General features: G+C 52.6%; 8 protein-coding genes across 8 annotated transcripts; 7 read left to right on the top strand and 1 right to left on the bottom strand.

Moving 5' to 3' along the window:
• The first annotated feature begins 1,745 nt into the window (after positions 1 to 1,745).
• BDW47DRAFT_99846 (putative C6 transcription factor) lies at positions 1,746 to 4,433 on the top strand. The gene is made up of 6 exons (XM_024820951.1): positions 1,746 to 2,053; positions 2,106 to 2,218; positions 2,292 to 2,371; positions 2,430 to 3,079; positions 3,151 to 3,905; positions 3,962 to 4,433. Exons 1-6 carry the CDS (start codon positions 1,955 to 1,957, stop codon positions 4,215 to 4,217), a joined length of 1,953 nt encoding a protein of 650 aa, XP_024675296.1. The 5' UTR covers positions 1,746 to 1,954; the 3' UTR covers positions 4,218 to 4,433.
• A 503-nt stretch (positions 4,434 to 4,936) lies between these two features.
• Positions 4,937 to 7,151, top strand: BDW47DRAFT_66197 (MFS general substrate transporter). Its single transcript, XM_024819555.1, has 4 exons — positions 4,937 to 5,195; positions 5,258 to 6,468; positions 6,550 to 6,654; positions 6,743 to 7,151. Exons 1-4 carry the CDS (start codon positions 5,126 to 5,128, stop codon positions 6,989 to 6,991), a joined length of 1,635 nt encoding a protein of 544 aa, XP_024675295.1. The 5' UTR covers positions 4,937 to 5,125; the 3' UTR covers positions 6,992 to 7,151.
• A 1,044-nt stretch (positions 7,152 to 8,195) lies between these two features.
• med7 (mediator complex subunit MED7) lies at positions 8,196 to 9,032 on the bottom strand (the record flags this gene model as incomplete). Its single annotated transcript, XM_024814797.1, has 2 exons — positions 8,196 to 8,705; positions 8,772 to 9,032. 2 exons carry the CDS (start codon positions 9,030 to 9,032, stop codon positions 8,196 to 8,198), a joined length of 771 nt encoding a protein of 256 aa, XP_024675294.1.
• A 161-nt stretch (positions 9,033 to 9,193) lies between these two features.
• Positions 9,194 to 10,723, top strand: BDW47DRAFT_99842 (phosphatase PAP2 family protein). Its single transcript, XM_024820950.1, has 4 exons — positions 9,194 to 9,535; positions 9,598 to 9,691; positions 9,756 to 10,095; positions 10,155 to 10,723. The coding sequence occupies exons 1-4, from the start codon at positions 9,425 to 9,427 to the stop codon at positions 10,504 to 10,506; spliced, it is 897 nt and encodes a 298-aa protein (XP_024675293.1). The 5' UTR covers positions 9,194 to 9,424; the 3' UTR covers positions 10,507 to 10,723.
• Positions 10,724 to 11,016: 293 nt separating this feature from the next.
• BDW47DRAFT_99841 (Zn(II)2Cys6 transcription factor) lies at positions 11,017 to 13,004 on the top strand. The gene has a single exon (XM_024820949.1). It carries the CDS (start codon positions 11,203 to 11,205, stop codon positions 12,907 to 12,909), a length of 1,707 nt encoding a protein of 568 aa, XP_024675292.1. The 5' UTR covers positions 11,017 to 11,202; the 3' UTR covers positions 12,910 to 13,004.
• Positions 13,005 to 13,306: 302 nt separating this feature from the next.
• BDW47DRAFT_99840 (uncharacterized protein) lies at positions 13,307 to 15,854 on the top strand. Its single transcript, XM_024820948.1, has 2 exons — positions 13,307 to 14,806; positions 14,878 to 15,854. Exons 1-2 carry the CDS (start codon positions 13,622 to 13,624, stop codon positions 15,664 to 15,666), a joined length of 1,974 nt encoding a protein of 657 aa, XP_024675291.1. The 5' UTR covers positions 13,307 to 13,621; the 3' UTR covers positions 15,667 to 15,854.
• Positions 15,855 to 16,095: 241 nt separating this feature from the next.
• BDW47DRAFT_122839 (F-actin-capping protein subunit alpha) lies at positions 16,096 to 17,317 on the top strand (the record flags this gene model as incomplete). Its single annotated transcript, XM_024815931.1, has 7 exons — positions 16,096 to 16,152; positions 16,211 to 16,229; positions 16,304 to 16,416; positions 16,488 to 16,577; positions 16,653 to 16,705; positions 16,777 to 16,914; positions 16,975 to 17,317. The coding sequence occupies 7 exons, from the start codon at positions 16,096 to 16,098 to the stop codon at positions 17,315 to 17,317; spliced, it is 813 nt and encodes a 270-aa protein (XP_024675290.1).
• A 312-nt stretch (positions 17,318 to 17,629) lies between these two features.
• On the top strand, positions 17,630 to 19,363 carry BDW47DRAFT_122838 (PEX11 domain protein; the record flags this gene model as incomplete). Its single annotated transcript, XM_024815930.1, has 4 exons — positions 17,630 to 17,873; positions 17,976 to 18,133; positions 18,245 to 18,346; positions 19,307 to 19,363. 4 exons carry the CDS (start codon positions 17,630 to 17,632, stop codon positions 19,361 to 19,363), a joined length of 561 nt encoding a protein of 186 aa, XP_024675289.1.
• Between the last annotated feature and the right edge of the window lie 98 nt (positions 19,364 to 19,461).

Raw genomic sequence — 19,461 nt, 5'->3', positions numbered from 1 at the left:
AATCAAGAAAGAAAATGGCAGCAGGATCCGCCCCCTCGCTGGTGAACTTCACCCTCCCCTCATCAGGGTCCTCCGGATCATCAATCAGCAAACCGATCAAGACGGTGTCGAAGCCTTGCTTTGGGTGTGATTGTGGGGATGAGGAGTGTGATTGTTGTATCTGTACTGTTATGTAGGGTTTTTCCTACATAGATATTTATGTGTGTGTAGAATGAGGGCAGATGTGGGAGATGGAATACAGTGGATTGAGGTTGGGTGATTGATGATGATGATGATGTTTGTGATGTTTGTGATATCCGTCAGTGGCTTTGATCAGTCAGACTTGTTAGGAATTTTTAGGTTTTTTTTATGTGATTTGATTTTATGGGGAATTTGGTTGTTGCTCGCTCTCTACTTGCTATATTGATGCCTGTTGATGAGCGGCGACGGATGTAGTATGCCCGGGCTGGTGTGTGTATCCTGGCGAAGCTTGACTTTCGTCATTCCAGCAATTGGCTTGCTGGCTGGATCGGGCTGGGTTGGGCTGGGCTTGGAACAATGGCATTACGCGTGTTAAGTCGTCCATCACCGCAGAAAAAGAAAGCCACCTCGATCGTATTCATAGCCATCCTCATTCCTACCCATCGGAGATAACCGAACACGTCTTCAACATAGATCCTCGTGTTGTGTGTCCTCGTGTGATTTGATTCAAGACCAGCATACACATGATAATATGCTCATAGTCCGACAGCTGTAGGGACCTCCTTGGTAAAACGAGCAGATATCAGCATCGATCCCGCTCGCTGCTTGCTGCAAAGTTGAGATCTTGCTCGCGTGCGCCAGTAGGAATGCGCCGATCTCGGTGGCCACCAATCTGTCTGCATGGGGTGCTCATGTTGTGTTATGGGTCTCGTGGTGTGGGCTTACAGGTGATGCACCTGGCTTGGTGTGGGTATGTGGTCGCGCGGATCTGAGAGATACTATCTTTGTATCTTAATGGTGGGTAGAGAGCTTGACTGTGCGTGATAAGTAGATTGTATTGACCCACTCGGAGAGATATTTGAACACGATGAGTGTATACCAGTATGGTCATACATCGTACTGGCAGACCCTCTATTGGCCCAATGGAGGCAGTTCATAGTAAATGAAACTGATGACAGGCGATAGGAATGTACGATTGTCAAAGAATCCACGCAAGAAACATCCCCGCAGACAAAGACCTCGTGTTTTCTGGTCCGCATACCCCGACAAACCCAGCCTATAAACCTTAACCGACCAGCTGGAGGCTCGACCCAGGTGAAACAGACCGCAGCTTGTGTGGAGATCCTGTCATTACCTCTGTGGACGTTGGGACACATTACCTAATTATATCGGGTCGGGGACAAGTTGCCCGACGCCGTCAGTGCTGCGTCATCTTCACTGGCTCCATGGATTATGACAAGGTTTCACAGCAGCAACACCTTCTTTGTCTGAGCTTGTGGAATGAGCGGTGTCTGTGTCAGAATCAGGGGGCCATGTGGTCCTGGTATGGATCGACGTGATACTCATGATATCAGCCTCCGATACCGTCCGATTCTATTCGGCTTGTTTCCACTGATCTGGAATCCGTCTGCCTAGTATTTAAAAGGCCAACACAAAGGGATACCAGAGATCCGGAAAAGCAAAAGGAACCAAGCGCTTGCTGACCGGAGCAGCAGTGAAGCTGCATGTGAATCCACTGCCTTTATGGATCGAGGATGATCTCCGCTGACTAAGTGGCTGATTTCGCCCCATCAGTTTGTCAGCGGCCTCGGAGTGGAATTTGATGTAATTAAGCATCCTTCGATCCCCGCTGTCGTCTCCGATTTGGTTCTACAGTATAGATGGCTGTTGCGACTTTCCCATAATCATCCTTAGCCCTTACTGAGGAGGGGTTGGCTGATTCCGCACTAAAACGCCAGGTTTCCCGTCTAGGCTTGTCGCAGATCTAATACCTATGTATCCGTCCCCGAATTCCGGGGAAAATCCCGAAGACGACTCGCACTCGTCCAGGAAGCGCATCGCGAGAGCATGTGATTCTTGCTACAAGAGAAAGGTACGGTTCTCGATCAATGTTGAACGCGCACTGGATTTCTGATTAGATCTAGATCAAATGCGACGCGGCTGTACCACAATGTAATTGGTGTAGCCACCACAATATTCCGTGTACCTTCACGAGAACAACCCATAGAAGACGCAAGGAGAAGATCCATGCCAATCCGTATGACCCACATTCCACGCGTTGATAAAATTGTGGATTTGCCGAGCATGGCTGAACTGAACGGCTCTTTTAGCCAGCAGAAAACTTCGCGTTTGGCGGAGCGCATCGATCGTATAGAAAAGCTCCTGACTGATAATTTGCTGCGAGAATCCGGTATGTCACTAATCCTGAAAGCCCTATAACGCAATACTCAATGGCTTAATGGATGCAGTGTCTCGCGAGTCTCCAAACAGCTCGAACACGGAAAGCCCAGGCTTCGAACCCCCGCCGAGTATCACCCCTATCGGCCCGTCTTCCGTCTCCTCGTCCGTGCCGCTTCACTTCGCCGGTCGAGAGCTTGGTGTCGTTAGCTTGATTACGGGAATCCCGTTCCTACTCCCCGAGGGCCAGCAATGGATCCAATCGAGGACAGGGCAGCATATCGCGTTCGACAAGCTCAGTCCCGCCCGGCCACCATGGGAAAAGCAGCGGGCGATGAGTTCTAGCGCGCTGCTCATGGACCTCCACAAGGTGTTCGAGCTCCCGGAGCGGCATATCGTCGAGATCAATTTTGAGGCGTACTGTGGCTCCCTGATGATGCGGATCTTTCCCATCATCGACACGGCGTTGTTTGCAGAGACCATCAAAACCGCGTACCGTCATCAAAACACCAACTCACCCATTAACCAGGCCGCGACCAGGGCGTGTATCTTCGCTTTCCTGGCCTTTACCTCTCTCACGCGCATTCCGGAAAGCGACTCGATCCGCCAGCAGATATCTCCGGTGGATCCGGAAACTTTTGCCTTGAAGGCCCAGTATCTGATCCCGCAGGTTCTGCAGGAGTCGGCGACGCTGGAAGGGCTGCAGACGGTGGCGATGCTGGTAAGATTTCTCTATTTGCTTCATTTTGGGTGACTTTGATGGCCCGTCGGTGTAACATACTGATGTTTAAGGCACTGTACGAACTCGTTTCTGGGAATCTGCAATCGGCCAACTATTACGGGTCACTGTCTGCCCGCATGATCTTCATGCTGGGCGCGCATACAACCACTTCCCAACAGAGTGTACTCTACCAAGATTCGGTCACGGACACGGACCCACGCACACAACATCATCTTCGAAACATCTTCTGGTTGTGCTATACGATCGAGAAAGACGTGTCTCTGCGAACGGGCCAACCGCAGCTGTTCGACCACGATAACTGCGATTTAACTCTACCACCCGGCTACGTGGAAAAACTCTACACCAGCCTGGAATACCACCACCGCTCCCAAGAACTGCCCGAAAACCCCCTCTTCCCCGTCGATCTCCGCCTCAGCATCATCAAGGCGCGAGCGTGCAGTGCGCTATACTCGTTCAAGGCGCTCCAGAAGACGGACGCGGAGCTGCTGAAAGAGATCCGCGAGCTGGACGACGAGCTCGAGAAGTGGAGGGTCTCGGTGCCGTCCGAGTGGAGACCGACTCTGTCATTCTCGCACGAGACCCCGGATCCCAACGTCAGCATGCATTCCGTGATGCTCCGCTTGAACTATCATCTTTGCATGACCATCATTCACCAGGCCAGCAGTCGCTGCAAATCGTGGGTCAACGGACAGGGTGGCATGATGGAAGGGGTGAGCTCGAGCTTGGCCCTGTCGGTCGAAGCGAGTCGCTCCACGCTCCTGTACCTCGAAGCGGCCGAACATGTCCTGGTTGATGGAATTTTCTGGTTTGCCGACCTCACCTACGTTTTATGTTCAAGATGACTGACGCGACTCTTCCCAGGACCCTCATTTTCTACCCCATGTCGGCGTTCCTCGCCATATTTTGCAACATTCTCCAGAACCCGATTGACCCGCAAGCCACCAAAGACCTGGGTCTGTTGAGAACCGCGACCAGCATGATGGAACGGGTGTTCCTCCGACAGACGTGTTCCACGAACGAGGTTGTCCACATCAAGCTCGTGGCCGATTTTGTCACTGAGCTGTACAGACTGGCGAAGTGTGCCATTGAGAAGGCATGGCGCGAGCGTTCAGCTTGAAGCAGAGGCGCAATTGATTGGGATGGAGAAGAGAAGGGGGTTGTGATTTCCGGTGTTATGGGATACTTCAATGAGATATGATGGGACGGATTTTCAGGCGCATGGCGTTGGGATTGATTTCAAAAAGACCAGGGATTGTCTGCATGATTGATTGGGCGTCAGATGTTTGACCATTTATTCCTTGGAGATACCATCACCTTGAATAGTGAAGAAAAGCTACATAGAATTTTCAATAATACCCATCTTTCTTTGCATGGTAAGTTTTGTTACTCGAGGTTCAGTAGTCTGATTTGGTTCTGCAGTAGTATTGCAAACCTGCATGCGATTGTCCAAAACAGACAACCTTTACAGCCCCTAAAAAACTCCCGAGGATCCTCTTCAATCGCCACCTCGTTCAGTGGCATCATTTGACAAGGATGATGCAGGTGTCACATTCTGACAGAGACTTGACTCGTTCGCAGCCAGGAACCACCAATCTGACATATCACCACTCATGGCTCTCCCCATAAGAAGAATGGGTTAAACCTCCGATTGAAAACAGCGGACACCCCCTCGCACTCCCACCCACACGAGCCGGCCTTCATATCTGCCCTACCGTCCATGCGGAGACGAACGGCCCTGGCGTTTGTCATTGGAGCAAGGATCTGCGGAGAAGCCAGACTAACCCGGGGGCGGATTGACGCCTATTGGATCGTGGAGTCTCGTATCTGGGCTATCAATCGGGATTCCCCACGGCGGTCTTTTATCCGCTCTGGCGATTTGGGGTGTTGGTTAGAGAGGGCAGGTTAGTCCTTTGAGGGGGTTTTAAAGGGACGGCCGGTCTCTGGTGGGGTGGATTGTCACCACAATCGTTACGCTACACGAAAGAAAGGAACTCTTACGAAGGAGATAGAGGTCAGCTGTGAAGGATGGAGCGCGATAACTCCCCAGACCAAGACGTCATTTCTTGTGCCCCAGGAACTGTGCTATTGGAGGATAGTATGTCCATACTCGGCGTGTTCAAGGTGGAAAAAGGGAATGCGATAACTAAGACCATCTAGGGACCCGAGGAGACGAAATCGTCCTCTTCCCCACGCCATCCGAAGACCCCAACGACCCACTCAACTGGTCCTCAGGTCGCAAGTCCGTGAATCTAGGCCTCGTGTGCTTCTTCGTCCTCTGGACCTTCGTCGAGCTCGACATCGCCTTCACAGCCTGGGGCCCCTTGCAAAGCGAACTAGGCTTCACGATCGACCAGCTCAACGCCGGAGCAGCAGTCAATTACGGCGGCCTGGCCATCGGGTGTATCTTTTTTGTGCCGCTGGTGCACAAGTACGGTCGTCGTCCGGTGTATATTGCGAGCACCACGCTGCAGTTTGCATCTTGTATCTGGCAGGCGCGCACAATGACCGTGGGGGACTTCATTGGGTGTAATCTTGTCTCGGGCGTGGGGAGCGCCATCAGTGAGATCATTGTGCAGATTACTATCGCTGATTTGTACTTTGTGCATCAGCATGCGACGATGAATGCGTATTTTGTGCTTTTTCAGTGCATTGGGACCTTTCTTGGGCCTGTCGCGGCTGGGTATATTGTCATGTCGCAGGGTTGGCGGTGGATGTGGTGGTGGTGTGTTATCTTTCTAGGTGTCACTCTGGTCTGCGTGATACTCTTCTTCGAGGAATCAAAATACGTCCCTGTATTGAACAGCCAGGAAGTGACCTCATCTTCGCCACGCGCAAAAAACCACACCCCCGAAGACAAAGACGGAGCAGAAATCCTGCAAAAACCCGCTGGCGACAACGACACATCCAACCAAACCACCCCCAGAGACTCACCATCCACCGACCACATCCTACGCCCCAACTCATACCGCCAGCGCTTCGCCCTATACACAAAAACCGACGAGTCCCTGCTCCCCTACTTCCGACAACCCATCATCGCCCTCTTCACCTTCCCCGCGGTGACCTACACAGCCATCACATACGGCACGACGCTCGCCTGGTTCGCCATCTTCACCTCCATCCAAGCCACATATCTCATCGAGCCGCCGTACAGCTTCGACGCGACAGGCGTGGGCCTCATGAACATAGCCCCGTTCATCGGGGGCGTCGTGGGCTTCTTCCTCGGCGGGTATCTCAGCGATGGGATGATTGTGCTTTTGTCGAAGCGGAATGGGGGCATTTATGAGCCGGAGATGCGTCTTTGGCTGGCGCTGCCCGTGGCTGTTACCAATCCGGCGAGTTTGTTGATGTTGGGGCTTGGGCTTGCTTATGTATGGCCCCTTTCTTCCGACCGCACCACTAAAAGACGATGTTGCTCCTTGTTGTAATGGGTCTGGCTAATACAGCACAAGGAATCACACTGGAGTGTCATAGCCGTAGGATACGGCATCTTCGGCTTCGGATTCGCCATTATCAGCGAGACGACGCTCTCCTACCTAATGGATAGTTACCAGGACGTGAGTTTCCTCGCTCTTTCCTCCCTCAACACATCCATCCCCCCCCCTGTAAAATAAATAAACTAACCTCCAACCCTTGAATGAACAGATAATCGGCGACGCCCTCGTAGGCGTAATCTTCACGCGCAACATCCTCTCCGTAATCGTGCTGTTCGTGCTCACACCCTGGGTAAAGGGCATGCACATGCAGAACACGCACATCCTGATCGCGGTCATATGTTTCGTGGTCCTGCTGCTGCCCGTGCCGCTGCTACTGTGGGGGAAGAAGGCGCGTGTGTCGACTGCGAGGAGGTACAGGCGGATGGCGGCGAATCAGCCTACGCATCGGGCTGCTTGATTGGTATTTTATGAATTGTTGTTGTTGTTTTCGGGTTTTACTAGGCGTTGGATGGCTTGTTGATTTTATATTATACTTTGGTGGTTATTGCTTGATATTTTGGATGAGATATACTGGGATTGATATTTGCGCAAGTTGTCACGAGGATTTAGGAGCGTTGTAGATGATTAGGGTGTCACAGTCAACTGTCAGGTCGGGACTCGGGTGCCTTGTGGGTTTTTTTGTGGGTGTAGTGGACACTGACACCTCGGAGCCGGGAGTTGGTGGGATTTTTGTGGACTCGGGAATGCAGGGATCAACAATATGTTCAACTTTTGCTGTTGGTAAATTTTGCGAGTTTCGTGGTAGAAAGGGCTTGGGATTTTCTTGTCGAGGTTCTTTTCGGCTTCTGGTTTCTGTCGATGGCTACTTTAGGTCCATGTCCCCCGGGATAGTACGATACGAATGGAGGGAAGGTCCTTCGGGACTGCCATGTAGGCATTGATTGGATGGATCAACGAGCTTTGGACAATGTGTTCCACGAGATTATATTGTGTGTTGCTAACTAATAATGGTTCGTCTTGCAATTCCTGTAATCTTCAAGCCATTATTAGCAGCCGATTCATCTTCCGATTAGACGAAACCACAAGAACAAGAGTTGACATTGGATCAGATATATAGAGGTAAGAATGCATAAATATCACCACGGAGCACTGGTAGATGCCCTCAGATGGGGTTGAAACAAAGAAATAAAGCAAATCATCATTGACATGCAGGTAGAAAACCATATCAAAACACACGTACCATTCATTAGTAGAGGGGATCGGATTGGAGTGTTAGCACCATGACCACTGTGCTCATGAATGACAAGCCATTGGCAGCGCCATCAAGCTGCGAGGGTCGAGAAGACCAGCTTCTCTGTCTTTTGGAGAAATTCGAAGGAAAGATTTCAGGGGAGCAGTTTGGTGGGATTTTAAGCGCGGCGGATTAGCGCATCATGTGACCCAACCGGAGGAACTGATATTCCATAGTGCCGATTCCATTAACAAATGGAAATTATGGCGGGATTGAGAGACGGTTGATTGGATGGAACACCGTCTGTGCTGTGTCCAGGTACTGCGTGGAGTGCAGATTCGTGTCGAAGTGTGACTCGCGTGGAGCTGAAATCCAAACCCGGCCATATGGCATGTCCCGGTGTAGGGTAAGAGGCTTTGCATGCAGTGTCTCAATTGGCGTCGTCCAACAGATCCCAGATCAGCTTCGACTTATCCTGCGGTGGCTCGGCCGCTGCTGTGGCTTTCCTGGTCTCTTCGTCGACAGCAGCATCCACGTCAATTCCTTGGCTCTTGAGTCGGTCCAACGCACTCGTGACCTCGGCCTTGAGCTTGTCCATCTCTTGAATTTCCTCCCGGGTGCGACTCAATTGTTCTTCCATCATTGTAATTAGGGACTCCCGGGCTTGATGTGGCCGGTACAGGTTCAACAGGTGATGCGCATTGACGAACAAGTTGCGCAGGTCCTCCACTTTGGACTCGTATTGCTCGGGCGTGATCGAGAGTACGCCGACAAACTCGAGGAAGTTCAGCAGGAGGGATTTGCTGATTTTGAGAAGGTAGTAGGCGTGGTTCAACGGTCGCGCTGGTTCGGAAGACGGTTCGCGGTCGGCTTCCCCGCCGGAAGAGGGGTAAAGCTGGGTGATGCCTTGGTCTTTTAACTCGGGGAGGGCGGTTGAAAGCTGCAGACGCTCGAACATAAGCATACTTGAAGAAAGGGCTAGCAGTGAGAGGTCTGTAGTACTCACATTTTGGACCTCTCCGAAGACACTGTATTGTCCTGACGTAGGAATGTCGGGAGGGACGAGGAGACGCAGCTCTGGGGGGAGGTCCAGCGAGCGCAATTCCGCAGCGGTCCACTTCTTCTTCTGTGGTTTCCCATCCTCGCCCTTGGACGCTTCTTTCTTGATCTGTTCCAGCTTTTTGAGGTTGTCTGGCGTGAAATGTTTCCATAACGGAGGTGGTGGAGCAAAGGCCGTGGTCAGTGCTCGCTGCTGTCCGTCGGCCATGGCGTTGGCCGGTAAGTTGGAAAGCGAATAGAGTTTTTACCGGACCGGATACCCTCTCTGACGGTATACGACGGAATGACGCGTTGTCAGGAGGAAGATAGAATATGGTCAGGTACGACAGTGCACATCGGAATGAGCAGACCCATGGTGTTGAACTGGACCGTGCGCCAAGGCGGCGAGAGAAGTCGGGATTGGTCTGGAATGTTTTTTGAGCTTTGCCCGTCTGGGAATTCCGCTTCGTGACCAGTTCGTCTGATCCCAACCTAGTGATTATTGCGCCTCGTCCAGTCTGTCCACTTTCCCCCTCTTCTGCATGATGTCGCGCTGTGTCTGATTTTATTTTGGACTTCTTTTTATCCTGATTCTTTTCCTCGGCTTCATATAGTTACGATATGCGATCCAGCCAGCCCGGAGTTCCTGGGGTGTTGGCCCGCTTCTACCAGCGGGCCTCCCCGGTAATGGACTTTGTGGCCTTAGCGGTCATCTGGGGGAGTTCCGTTCTGGTAAGACACTGGTGGATGTCAGTAGTTGAGATGAGAATCTGACAACCGTCATATGGGTGTAGATCCAAAAGACGTTGAAACCGTCTCCTCGCTTGTTCATGCTAGACGACAAGGATATTCAACACCCTTTAACTTCCCATGAAAGGGTGACCGTACGTAAGTGATTGATTGATTCCTTATATACTAGTCAGGATATGGAACTGATATTGAGCGTTGGTAGAACTATCCATGATCTACGCCGGACTGATTCCTCTCCTCACTATCATCGCCTGGGCCGCCCTGACCCGTCCCAGTCGCTATCAGATCCAAGTGACGCTGCTTGGCCTTTTCACGTCGCTGATGCTGTCCTCTCTCCTCACGGATATCATCAAGAACTCGGTTGGACGTCCTCGTCCAGATTTGGTCGCGCGCTGTCTCCCTCAAAAAGGCACCCCGGAAGATGTCTGGGTCTCGTTGTCTGTGTGCACCCAGGAGAATAAGGGCATGTTACTGGATGGTTTCAGGAGTTTCCCCAGTGGTCATAGCAGTTTCTCGTTTAGCGGACTGGGGTACTTTTCGTTGTGAGTTCCATAGTCGCAGCAGTGCTAGTATAGACCATGTCGCTGACTGCTGCTTTCAGCTTCCTCGCCGGTCAAATGCGCGTTTTCCGGCCGAGATCCGACCTCTGTCGCTGTCTCCTAGCCTTCCTGCCACTGTTTGGCGCGTTCTTGATTGGACTTTCCCGCCTGGCTGATTACAGACATGATATATACGACGTGACCACCGGCTCCCTCCTGGGACTGGGCGTCGCCTATTTCACCTACCGGCGGTTCTATCCCTCTCTGGGCTCCGTCACGTGCGATGTGACCAAAGACCGCGATGAGGACCTGAGCACATCCGGCTTCTCGAAACTTCCTGATGACGAGGAGCAGCAGATCCGCGACGTGGAGGAGTATCAACTGGATGAGGCATCCTCATCTCGCGGACCGTGAACGGCCGCTGCTTTCCCCCGCTTTATGATACCCCTTTATGCGGATCTCATTTGGCATCTATTAATTCTTTCTGTACCTAGCTTACTGTCCACCATGTATTGGTGGTTCGGATGCCTGGCCCTTTCTTCACCTATAGCTTTTTTTGTCTATTTGTATATATAATGTCGTTTCGCCTTCCGGTCTCGCATTTGACATGGAGTCACGAGCTACAATTTTTGACATACACCTTTAAATTTATTAATAGAAAAATTCCGTGAAGCCATGGGAAGCCGGATACTCTGATTTTGGGAGGTCTACACTGCCTTTTTCCTGCTCTTTGCGGCGATAAAATCGCGAATATTCGCCCCGTAGTCACCTATATGCCTGAGGCACGAATTGTGACAGACGGCGATTGGCGGACGCGATGGAGACGAAACTTTGGGCGATTCTCCACCGGCCTCCCTTATCGATTGAGCCCCGTTTCCAAAGACGTACGTTCATCAAGCCCAAAGGGTTTGCATAACCAACACTCCTACTTTCTGGGGGCTCACTAGTTGTGCTACTTTACCGCAAAACTCCACCGGCTCTGCTTTTCTATACCCCAGCCATTGCAGTCTCGCTCATGATCAAGATCTGATCACTGATAGACATCGGTCACGCCACCCATTCAGCAATTCCACGTCAGAAGAGCAAACCATGTAAGAAAAACCAGCGGAGATGCCGCGCAAAAAGCCCACAGAAACCACCAAACCTATAAAAACTCGCAGCCGCGGCAGCTGCAAAGAATGCCGTACGAGCCGGGTGCGCTGCGACACTAAGAAACCGGCGTGCACGCGCTGTTGCGAGCGGGGCCTGACATGCTCCACGGATCTTGTCCTCAAGTGGGAGTCTGACTTTGCGAGCCGCGGGTTGGCGTTTGGTAGAGCGGGCGTTTGGAGGAAGGATGGTTCAAAGCTCTCCCCACCGGCTTCTTCTTCTATCTTGGGCGGGGACGAGCATGCGTGGTGTGTTCTGCCGCCGATAGAAAGATGGGGTTACGTGAATAGTGGAGTGGGGAGTTTTGAGAGGCCGGATTGGGTTGATGTTGTTGCCTGTGAGGATGAGGTAGAAGGGATTCTGACCCCTGTTTCTGACTATGATGGGTTGAATCGAGAGCCACAGGGAGCAGTGTTCAAACGGCTTCCCTCGCCGGCGCCTTCGTTGGCCTTGTTCCCCCAAGTTTCGGAGTCTTCTGGCCATCTTTTCGAGTACTATGTCCAGCAGGTGTGCCCGCGGACCACAGCTAGCTCAAAGCAACCGTCTCCGTTTGCGTCTATCATCCTGCCCTTCTCTCTGTCTGCATCGTCGACGCTATTCTCGGCGATACAGGCCTTGGGTGCATGCCATCGCTCGCGCTTTGATGGCTCGTACAGAATGGTCGGGCTACGGCACAAGGCAGCCGCGCTGAAGGGTCTACGGCAGCGGCTCGCGACAGCGTCTACAGCAAGCTGGGCTACGGATCCGGAATTACTCGCTGTCATGGTGATGCTCTGTCTATATGAAATTGTGGACAACTGTTCCCAACAGTGGACAGTTCACCTAAAAGGCGCCAAGGATTTCATCCGCCTACGGCGACGACAGCAACAGCAGCAAAAGACCTTATCGAAGTCGCATGATGCCCAAGACTCCGTGTCTACCTTTGCGGAGCGTTTCTTCGCCTTCCAGGACGTCATGGGCCGGACCGCGTGCGGGGAGAAAGTCCTCTTCGGAAGTGACTACTGGGCGGAGAACGAGCGCACTATCGACCTGTGGATGGGGTGTAGTCCCGAACTAGCATCCATCCTATCCTACATCACAGAGCTCAGTCGCACGCGACGACAACTAGACTCTGATTCCGCACGCGCGCAATTCTCCCTCCGCGCCGCCTCCCTAGGAACCAAACTAGAAACCCTAGTCCAGGAGGTCCCCAACGGCGAAGACCAAACCCTCCAGTCCGCCGCAGAGATGAAACGCCTCGCAGCAGTCCTGTACCTGCACTGCGCGCTCTGCGGCGCATCACCAACGACGCCACTAGTCGCCAGCTACGTCCGCCGCATCCTGAGACTCGTCTCTGACCTCCTCGACTCCGGATCATTCGTCAGCATGACTTGGCCTGTTTTCGTCGCTGCCGTGGAGCTGGACCCCGCGCAGGACGAGCTCTGGCTCGAAACTCCCCATCATGCCGCTGCGTACGGGCGTCCGCTCGTGCTGCGTGCTTTGGCGGCCATGGCAGAGTCCAGCGTGTCCAACGTAGCGCGCACTCGCGCCGTAGTTGCTAAGGTGTGGCAGGCTCGCGATGGGGATATGACCAAGGCGCCCCCACTAGATGCGTTGGGGATGAGTGCGAATTGCAATGATTGGGAGTGGTATGTGGCGCCGATTAGCACGGCGATGAGTTTGGCATGATCATTCATGGAAGAGCCCTTGATTCTTGGTTCACAGCCATCTTATGTTGGTTTTATTGGTTGTTGTTGTTTCGGGAGTTATGGAATTGGCTTTAGCGGGATGATTTGTAGGGTTTCTATTAGTTTTTATTATGGTGATTTTCGAAAGACCAGGAGTTCAATGCCAATTGAATTCTATCAGTTCCCACACAAACTGAGCCGATATACATGCTGACACTCCATATTGTACATGACGTTGTCTGCACACCACGTGATCTGAACAGCCACTAAACCAGAATAGGAAAGAGGTAATGCATCTGACCAATCAGCAGCGCAGGCGGGGCACGGCGGGCGTGATTTGCCGAACCCGACGTCAGTGACGATCGGCCTCACATCCATTTCTTATCAACTCGATCCTCTTTCATTCTTCCTTCATTCTTGTCATTATCTTGTTACCTTTGTTTCTTCTCATCTTCAAAGAAATTCCAACTCCTGTTACGAAACAATAATTTTCATTCTGGTTCTCTTGATTGACTGATTTGGTACATACCTTGAGCACAGATTGCAACTCTTCTCGGGACTTTCCCATACTACGTTCGGCCTCAGCGCGTATCCACTCTCCATCACGACACGAACATTTTCCATCAACGCCCCTGCAGGATCAGGTGTCATCATGTTGTGAACTTGTCTGTTCCATATATTGACACGTCAGATTGGTCGTTAATTTTGCAATTATGTCGCCGTTTACGACTTCTTCCAGCGTGTCGCACAGCCTCCCCGGCGTGCCACTCGCCAGCAAGTTGAGCGAGCAGCTATCACAGCGGAGGGACCTAAATGACTCGGGAACCACCTATAATAATGTGACCGAGAAGAACAGTTTACTTGGACCTCCATTGCGCCCGTCACCCAAGTCCCGCTCTCTATCCGACGCTTCGAAACCCACTTCCCGCTCCACCTCCAAATCCGACGAAAGTCGGCCTTCCAGCAAAGATGACATCTCTCTCTCATCCCTCCCCGAAACCCCGCGACGGCCATCCCTAAATCAAGAATTACAACTCCACCTACCCGCGAAGCCCACAACGCCATCCTCGGTGTCTAGCCAAGCCCCCTTATCCCCGAAGCTCGACTCGTCTCAGATCTACGGCTCACCAGGATCGGTCCTCCCTCGTCGCTCGCGGGGGTTGGATTTTTCGCGTGCCTGCACCAACCTCCATCACTCGACACTTGCAGAGTCCTCTCCAGACTCCTCTCCGATCATCGGCGGGCGCGGTGTGCAGATCCCACAACGCCGCGGCTCCATCGGCTCCACCTCAGTTCATCCGTTCTCTACCTCCGGACCTGCGGATCGGGCCACGGTATCCAGTTCCGTCTCGAGCGTCAATATGATAGAATCCGACACCAGTAGCAGTGAGGACGAAGAGGACGAGGCCATGATGGGAGATAGGGACGACATGATGATCACGAATACCCCGCAGGCAAACAAAATGAGTCACGGAATGAGTCCTTTTGCGCCCGGTGGGGTCTCTAGCCCTGGAAATGACTGGATGGGGGGATACTCTCAAGCGGCGACCAGTCTGATGAGCTTCCAGCGAGCGCGATTTCGCAGCAAGGGGGGCCGTAGTAGGCACAGCTCCAGCAGCGCCAGTGGCAACAGCTCTAAGCCCAGCCCTGGTCCGCTGTCCCCGCCGGTGATGAAGAGCATTGAGAACCCGGGTAATGGGTATTTTGGAAGCCGAACTGGGGCGGCCGCTACGCGGAGGGAAAGTTTGAGCTTCGGTGCGCGGGAACTTCGCTTGTCGGACCTCAGTGACGAGGGTGAGGGCCGCGCTGGGCGTGGCCACAGCCCAACTAACTCCAACTCCGAGGGCGGGTACCTTGGGGTCATTCGCCGCGCTGTGACGCGACGTGGGAGTTTATTGGTATGCTCTATCCTATCTATTTTCATCTCTTAGTCGTCTTGGCCCGTACCGGACTCTAACCCTTTTTACAGCCAAAGACAAAGACGTTCGCGCGGATACGAGCTGCATTGATGGAGGAAAGCGCTCCCGTTGACAGCGACTCCAAACGTGAAGCCGAGGTTATTCGACAAGTCCGCGAGAGCGAACCGAGCATTCCGCAGACGTCGCCGGAGATGACAACGCACGACTATATATCGCCTGGCGGAAGCGTGGCCCACCCCGTCGATCTGCCCGGAAAGGCTCCTTCCCACGAGGAGCCGAATTTCAGCGAGCAAGCGCACCGGAACTCCGCCGGGGCCGAATTCTGGAACAATTTCGACGAACGTTACCGCACGCCACCTCCCTCATTCCGACAAGCCGCCGCTTCCTCCGTGTCGGAAGACGAGCTGGCGATGGATTTCACGCCGTCTGCCAGAGCCGGGTCCTCCGCTGGAGAGTTTGCCAAACCTGGAGAGAGACCTTACTCACGAGGTTCTACGCCTCTGCAGAGTCATTCCGCTGCTGTTGCGGAGATTAAACGAAAGCGACGACGAGAGGACGACTTCGACCCCAACCTGTTCAAGCGTCGCGCAGTGTCTCCAAGCATGAGCGCGCAGAGCAGTCCCATCATGCCCAACTCGCCCGCAGTGAAAGATCACAGCTCCAACATCTGGGGACCGCCGCCCAAATCGAACCTGGGATCGCTATTCGCGGATCATCCACAGCCAGACCACGGGTCTCGGAACGCGCCGACCACACCTCACACGGGGACCTTGAAGCGCGTGGGATTGCAGGGGATGACGGAGACCAATGACGGCCTGATGAATATGAGTATCGAGTAGGCATTGCATGGGTAGTAGGATTTTAATTTGCCATCGCTTTTCGATGTTGTTCTTTTTTAGCGTGCACATTCATGGATATGGTATATTGATGGTGTTGTCTAATTGGCGTCTTGGGTGAGATGCTTGAGCGGTTGTGGGATATTTGTATTCGAACTAGCTTAGCGTATAATATGAACCTGCTACATTATGAATCAACCCAAAGACGTAGTCTACAATAAATTTGAAGATACAATCTACATACTGATGGCGGGGACACGTGCCGCGCTTATCGCGCTAGGCGGGCGCTGTTGACATCGGGGAAGCCATCCGTTTCAGGCGTCATCCCCCACTTCTCCAAGTTGAATCTATTCTCTGCTCTATTCCCAAGTGAAACCTTTTAATACTCTCAGACAATCTATCTAAATACTGCCTACCGATCTCATCGCCCCCATGGATCCCACCGTTGAGATCGCATCCTCGTTCATCGAGGGTGCCCCGCCCGGCGAGGTACGTATAGCTTGCTCTCAGGGGATCATCCTAGCTCGACCGTACTGACCTTGTCCAGCTCGGCGATGTCGTTGCCGGTAAATTCATTCCAACCCCACGAAGCTCCAACATCCATCAATTACACCATGCTAATAGCCACCGGTTCCGACAGACATCAAAGCCCTGACCGAAAGCGACGACATCATCCCCTCCCTGGCCCCCGCTTTCGAACGATACAACCACAAACAGCTGACGACCGTCCGACTGCCCGGAGCGAGTCAGGAGGTACATACCTACACAACCATATGTCTTTTGACAAAGACAATGACGGATGGGCAATGCTGACGAGTGGAAAGGTCATCGTGAGCGAATTCAACCGATTGGAAGACGGTCGGTACTTTGATGTTGAGAGTCAGACGTCTTTTGAGGTGGACCATGTTACGCAGGTGAGATGAATATTGAGTTGGGTTTTGTCGAGTGGAATGGGCTGGGATGGGGCTGATAAAGGCGTTGTTGGGTAGGAAGCGACTGGATCGCAGACGTACGGGCTGGAATCGCAGAATGCGGACTTGATGTGAGTTGTCGCCGTGGACCCAGCTACAGCGGTTTAGGAGGGAAAGAATATATGCTGACGGATGGATATAGCAAATCCCTCCTCAAAGCGATGGGTAACCATGCGCGCGAGCACTACCGGAGTTGCTCGTACGGGGTGTACCCAATCGAGAACGACTCCGCCATTGCCATTGTCCTTGTCGCGAACCGCTACTCTCCGAACAACTTCTGGTAGGCCTGCAGTTGTCCCCAGTTTTGGTCCTTGCAACTACATGCTGATGAATGGGGTAGGAACGGCCGTTTCCGCTCCGTCTACACCGTGCCCGTGTCCGAGCCGACGACCGTGACGGGTCAGATCCAGGTGGACGTGCACTACTACGAGGACGGCAACGTATCGCTCAACACGCACAAGCCGGTGCATGCGTCCGTGCCGTCGCTGTCGGCGGAGGGCATCATGTCGCGGATTGGGGCGGCGGAGCGCGATTACCAGGAGCAGCTGAACCGGGCGTTTGTGCAGATGGCGGAGGGGGCGTTCAAGGGACTGCGACGACAGCTGCCGGTTACGCGACAGAAGGTCGAGTGGGAGAAGGTTGGGGGGTACCGACTGGGACAGGATATTGCCGGGGGGCGGTGATTTTAGTTCTCCTTGGGGAAACACACTGTCAACGTCTGCGAGATCAGACGATAGATATACATAGTGGAACTGGAACTAGGGGTACTCCGTAACGACGCCCTTGCAGGGGAAGCGTGCAGACTGCAGAACCTCGGGAGTGAGGCTGATCTTAATCTGGTACATACACGAAACGGGGTCCACACCGCTACTTAATCAACACCTTTCGTCAGTAACTACGGGGTACTCCGGATCTTAGTCTTTGCACTTCCATCAGCAAATTAACTCCTTCCTATCAACCCGACCAAGGGAAAAGACAGACAGACAGACAGACAGATGAAAACGGCCACAGCCACAGCGACCAAACCCACCGGTCCCAAAGTCCAACAGGGGCAAGGGCAAGGGCGCGGCGCGCGACCGCCGTCCCTGATCCAGAAATTCTCCACCTTCACACGCACAGCCGCAGGGCTCGAGAAGACCCTCCGTCTCATCAACGCCACCTGCCAGATCGCGGGTGCTTTGTCGGGTGATGTCGTGACTGCTTCGCGGTGGGGGGCTGCGAGGGGGCAGTTGGCTTTGAGTTAGTATTCCTATCTTCTCCGTATTATGTGGATTCCACATGTATTGTGGGATGTATCACTATTAATATAGAATTAATACTGATATTATGTGATGTTTAAAGCAAGACGATACTTCCGCTTCTTCAACGTTATTGACTGTTTCGCTCGCGTGGCGGGTCTTCTCTCGGGAGACGGCGAGGCTGGGTCTGTGATGGCCTTGCTGGAGATGGCGCGGTGGACGTGTTTGGGGATGTATTTGCTGCTGGAAGATGCTACTATTGTATGTTTCCCCCCCCATTCTTTTCTGATTTATCTCGTGGTGTATTGTTTATATTATTATTATTATTATGATGATGATGATGATGATAATATGGTAACTAACCTGACACAGCTCCACGCAACCAACATCTACCCGGTCTCATGGAACGCGCGCGTCACAACCGAGGCCTATCGGTTCTGGTTCTGCGGGCTGGCGCTGTCCGTGTTAGGGTGTGTATGGGGTGTCTTACTTGGGATTACTTCTTCTTCTAACAAGGCATCCTCCAATGGAGGGTCCGAGAAGAAGACCGAAAAGGAAAAAGGGTCTGTGGCGCAGTTGCCAAGATCAGTGCTTGTCAAGAGGATCATCGTCGATGGATGCGATTTGTTGATTCCAGGGGCGTTTCTGGGGTGGGTTGGCGTTGGGGAGTTGGGGGTGGGCATTGCGATGTTGGTGAGTACGGTTGTTGCAGGGGGGGATTTGTGGGTCAGTGTTACTTCTACTTAGTTTGTCCTTTACATAGAGAGATGTATTGTTTATACTGTGATAGAATGGGTATAGACTTGCAAGGTTAGATGAGTCTGGTCAGTACACATTGCTCAAGATCAGGGCTGTCTACCATTCCTCCATATTAGTACAGCCTTGTGCGGGGATGAAGGATGACAGCCTTGACTGTTGAATCCGAGAGTCCGAGAGCAGCGTCCGAGAGCAGCACAGACTTAACTAGCCCCATGTAGGTCAATGAGTTATATAGTGTAGGAATCATCGTATGACTTCCAGACTCAGTACCGAGATAGATGACATCACGACATCCCCATCCATGGTAACCCCCCGAGCCATGGTAACCACAGCCCCCAATTCAACCAATCCCCAAAACAGTGAATTGAATGTGTTTAAAAAAAGGCCAGAAAAAAATGGAAACCGAGTCCACGAGCTGACGTCGCTTTGCCCCCTACAACCCAATCATGGGTCTGAAATCCTTGCCGATCGCTTTAGCGCTGATGCATCCAGCAGGGCGATGATGCCGATCGATTTTCTTCTCTCACGAGACTTTTGGCTGGGACTGCGCCTTGCGTTCTTTCTTCTCTTTCTTACTTTGATCCTGTGTTGAAAGGGCATTCTTCAATTTTCGTTGGGGCTCAAGCTGAGTATATACACTGCATTGCATTCCTGCGGGTACTCGGCGGGATTTAGACGACCTACTTTGGCAATTACCTCCCTACGCTGTTACGATATTACCTCACGACTTAATTTTTTATTTACTGCCGATTGACTGAGCCCAGCTCACTCGACTACATAAACACCTACATACAACATACAGAAAGACATATTATATACTGATGCCCCCA

The sequence above is a fragment of the Aspergillus candidus genome, assembly GCF_002847045.1.
Source record: "Aspergillus candidus strain CBS 102.13 unplaced genomic scaffold BDW47scaffold_5, whole genome shotgun sequence".
NCBI classification, from domain to species: domain Eukaryota; kingdom Fungi; phylum Ascomycota; class Eurotiomycetes; order Eurotiales; family Aspergillaceae; genus Aspergillus; species Aspergillus candidus.
This window is presented reverse-complemented; position numbering and strand designations above follow the sequence as displayed.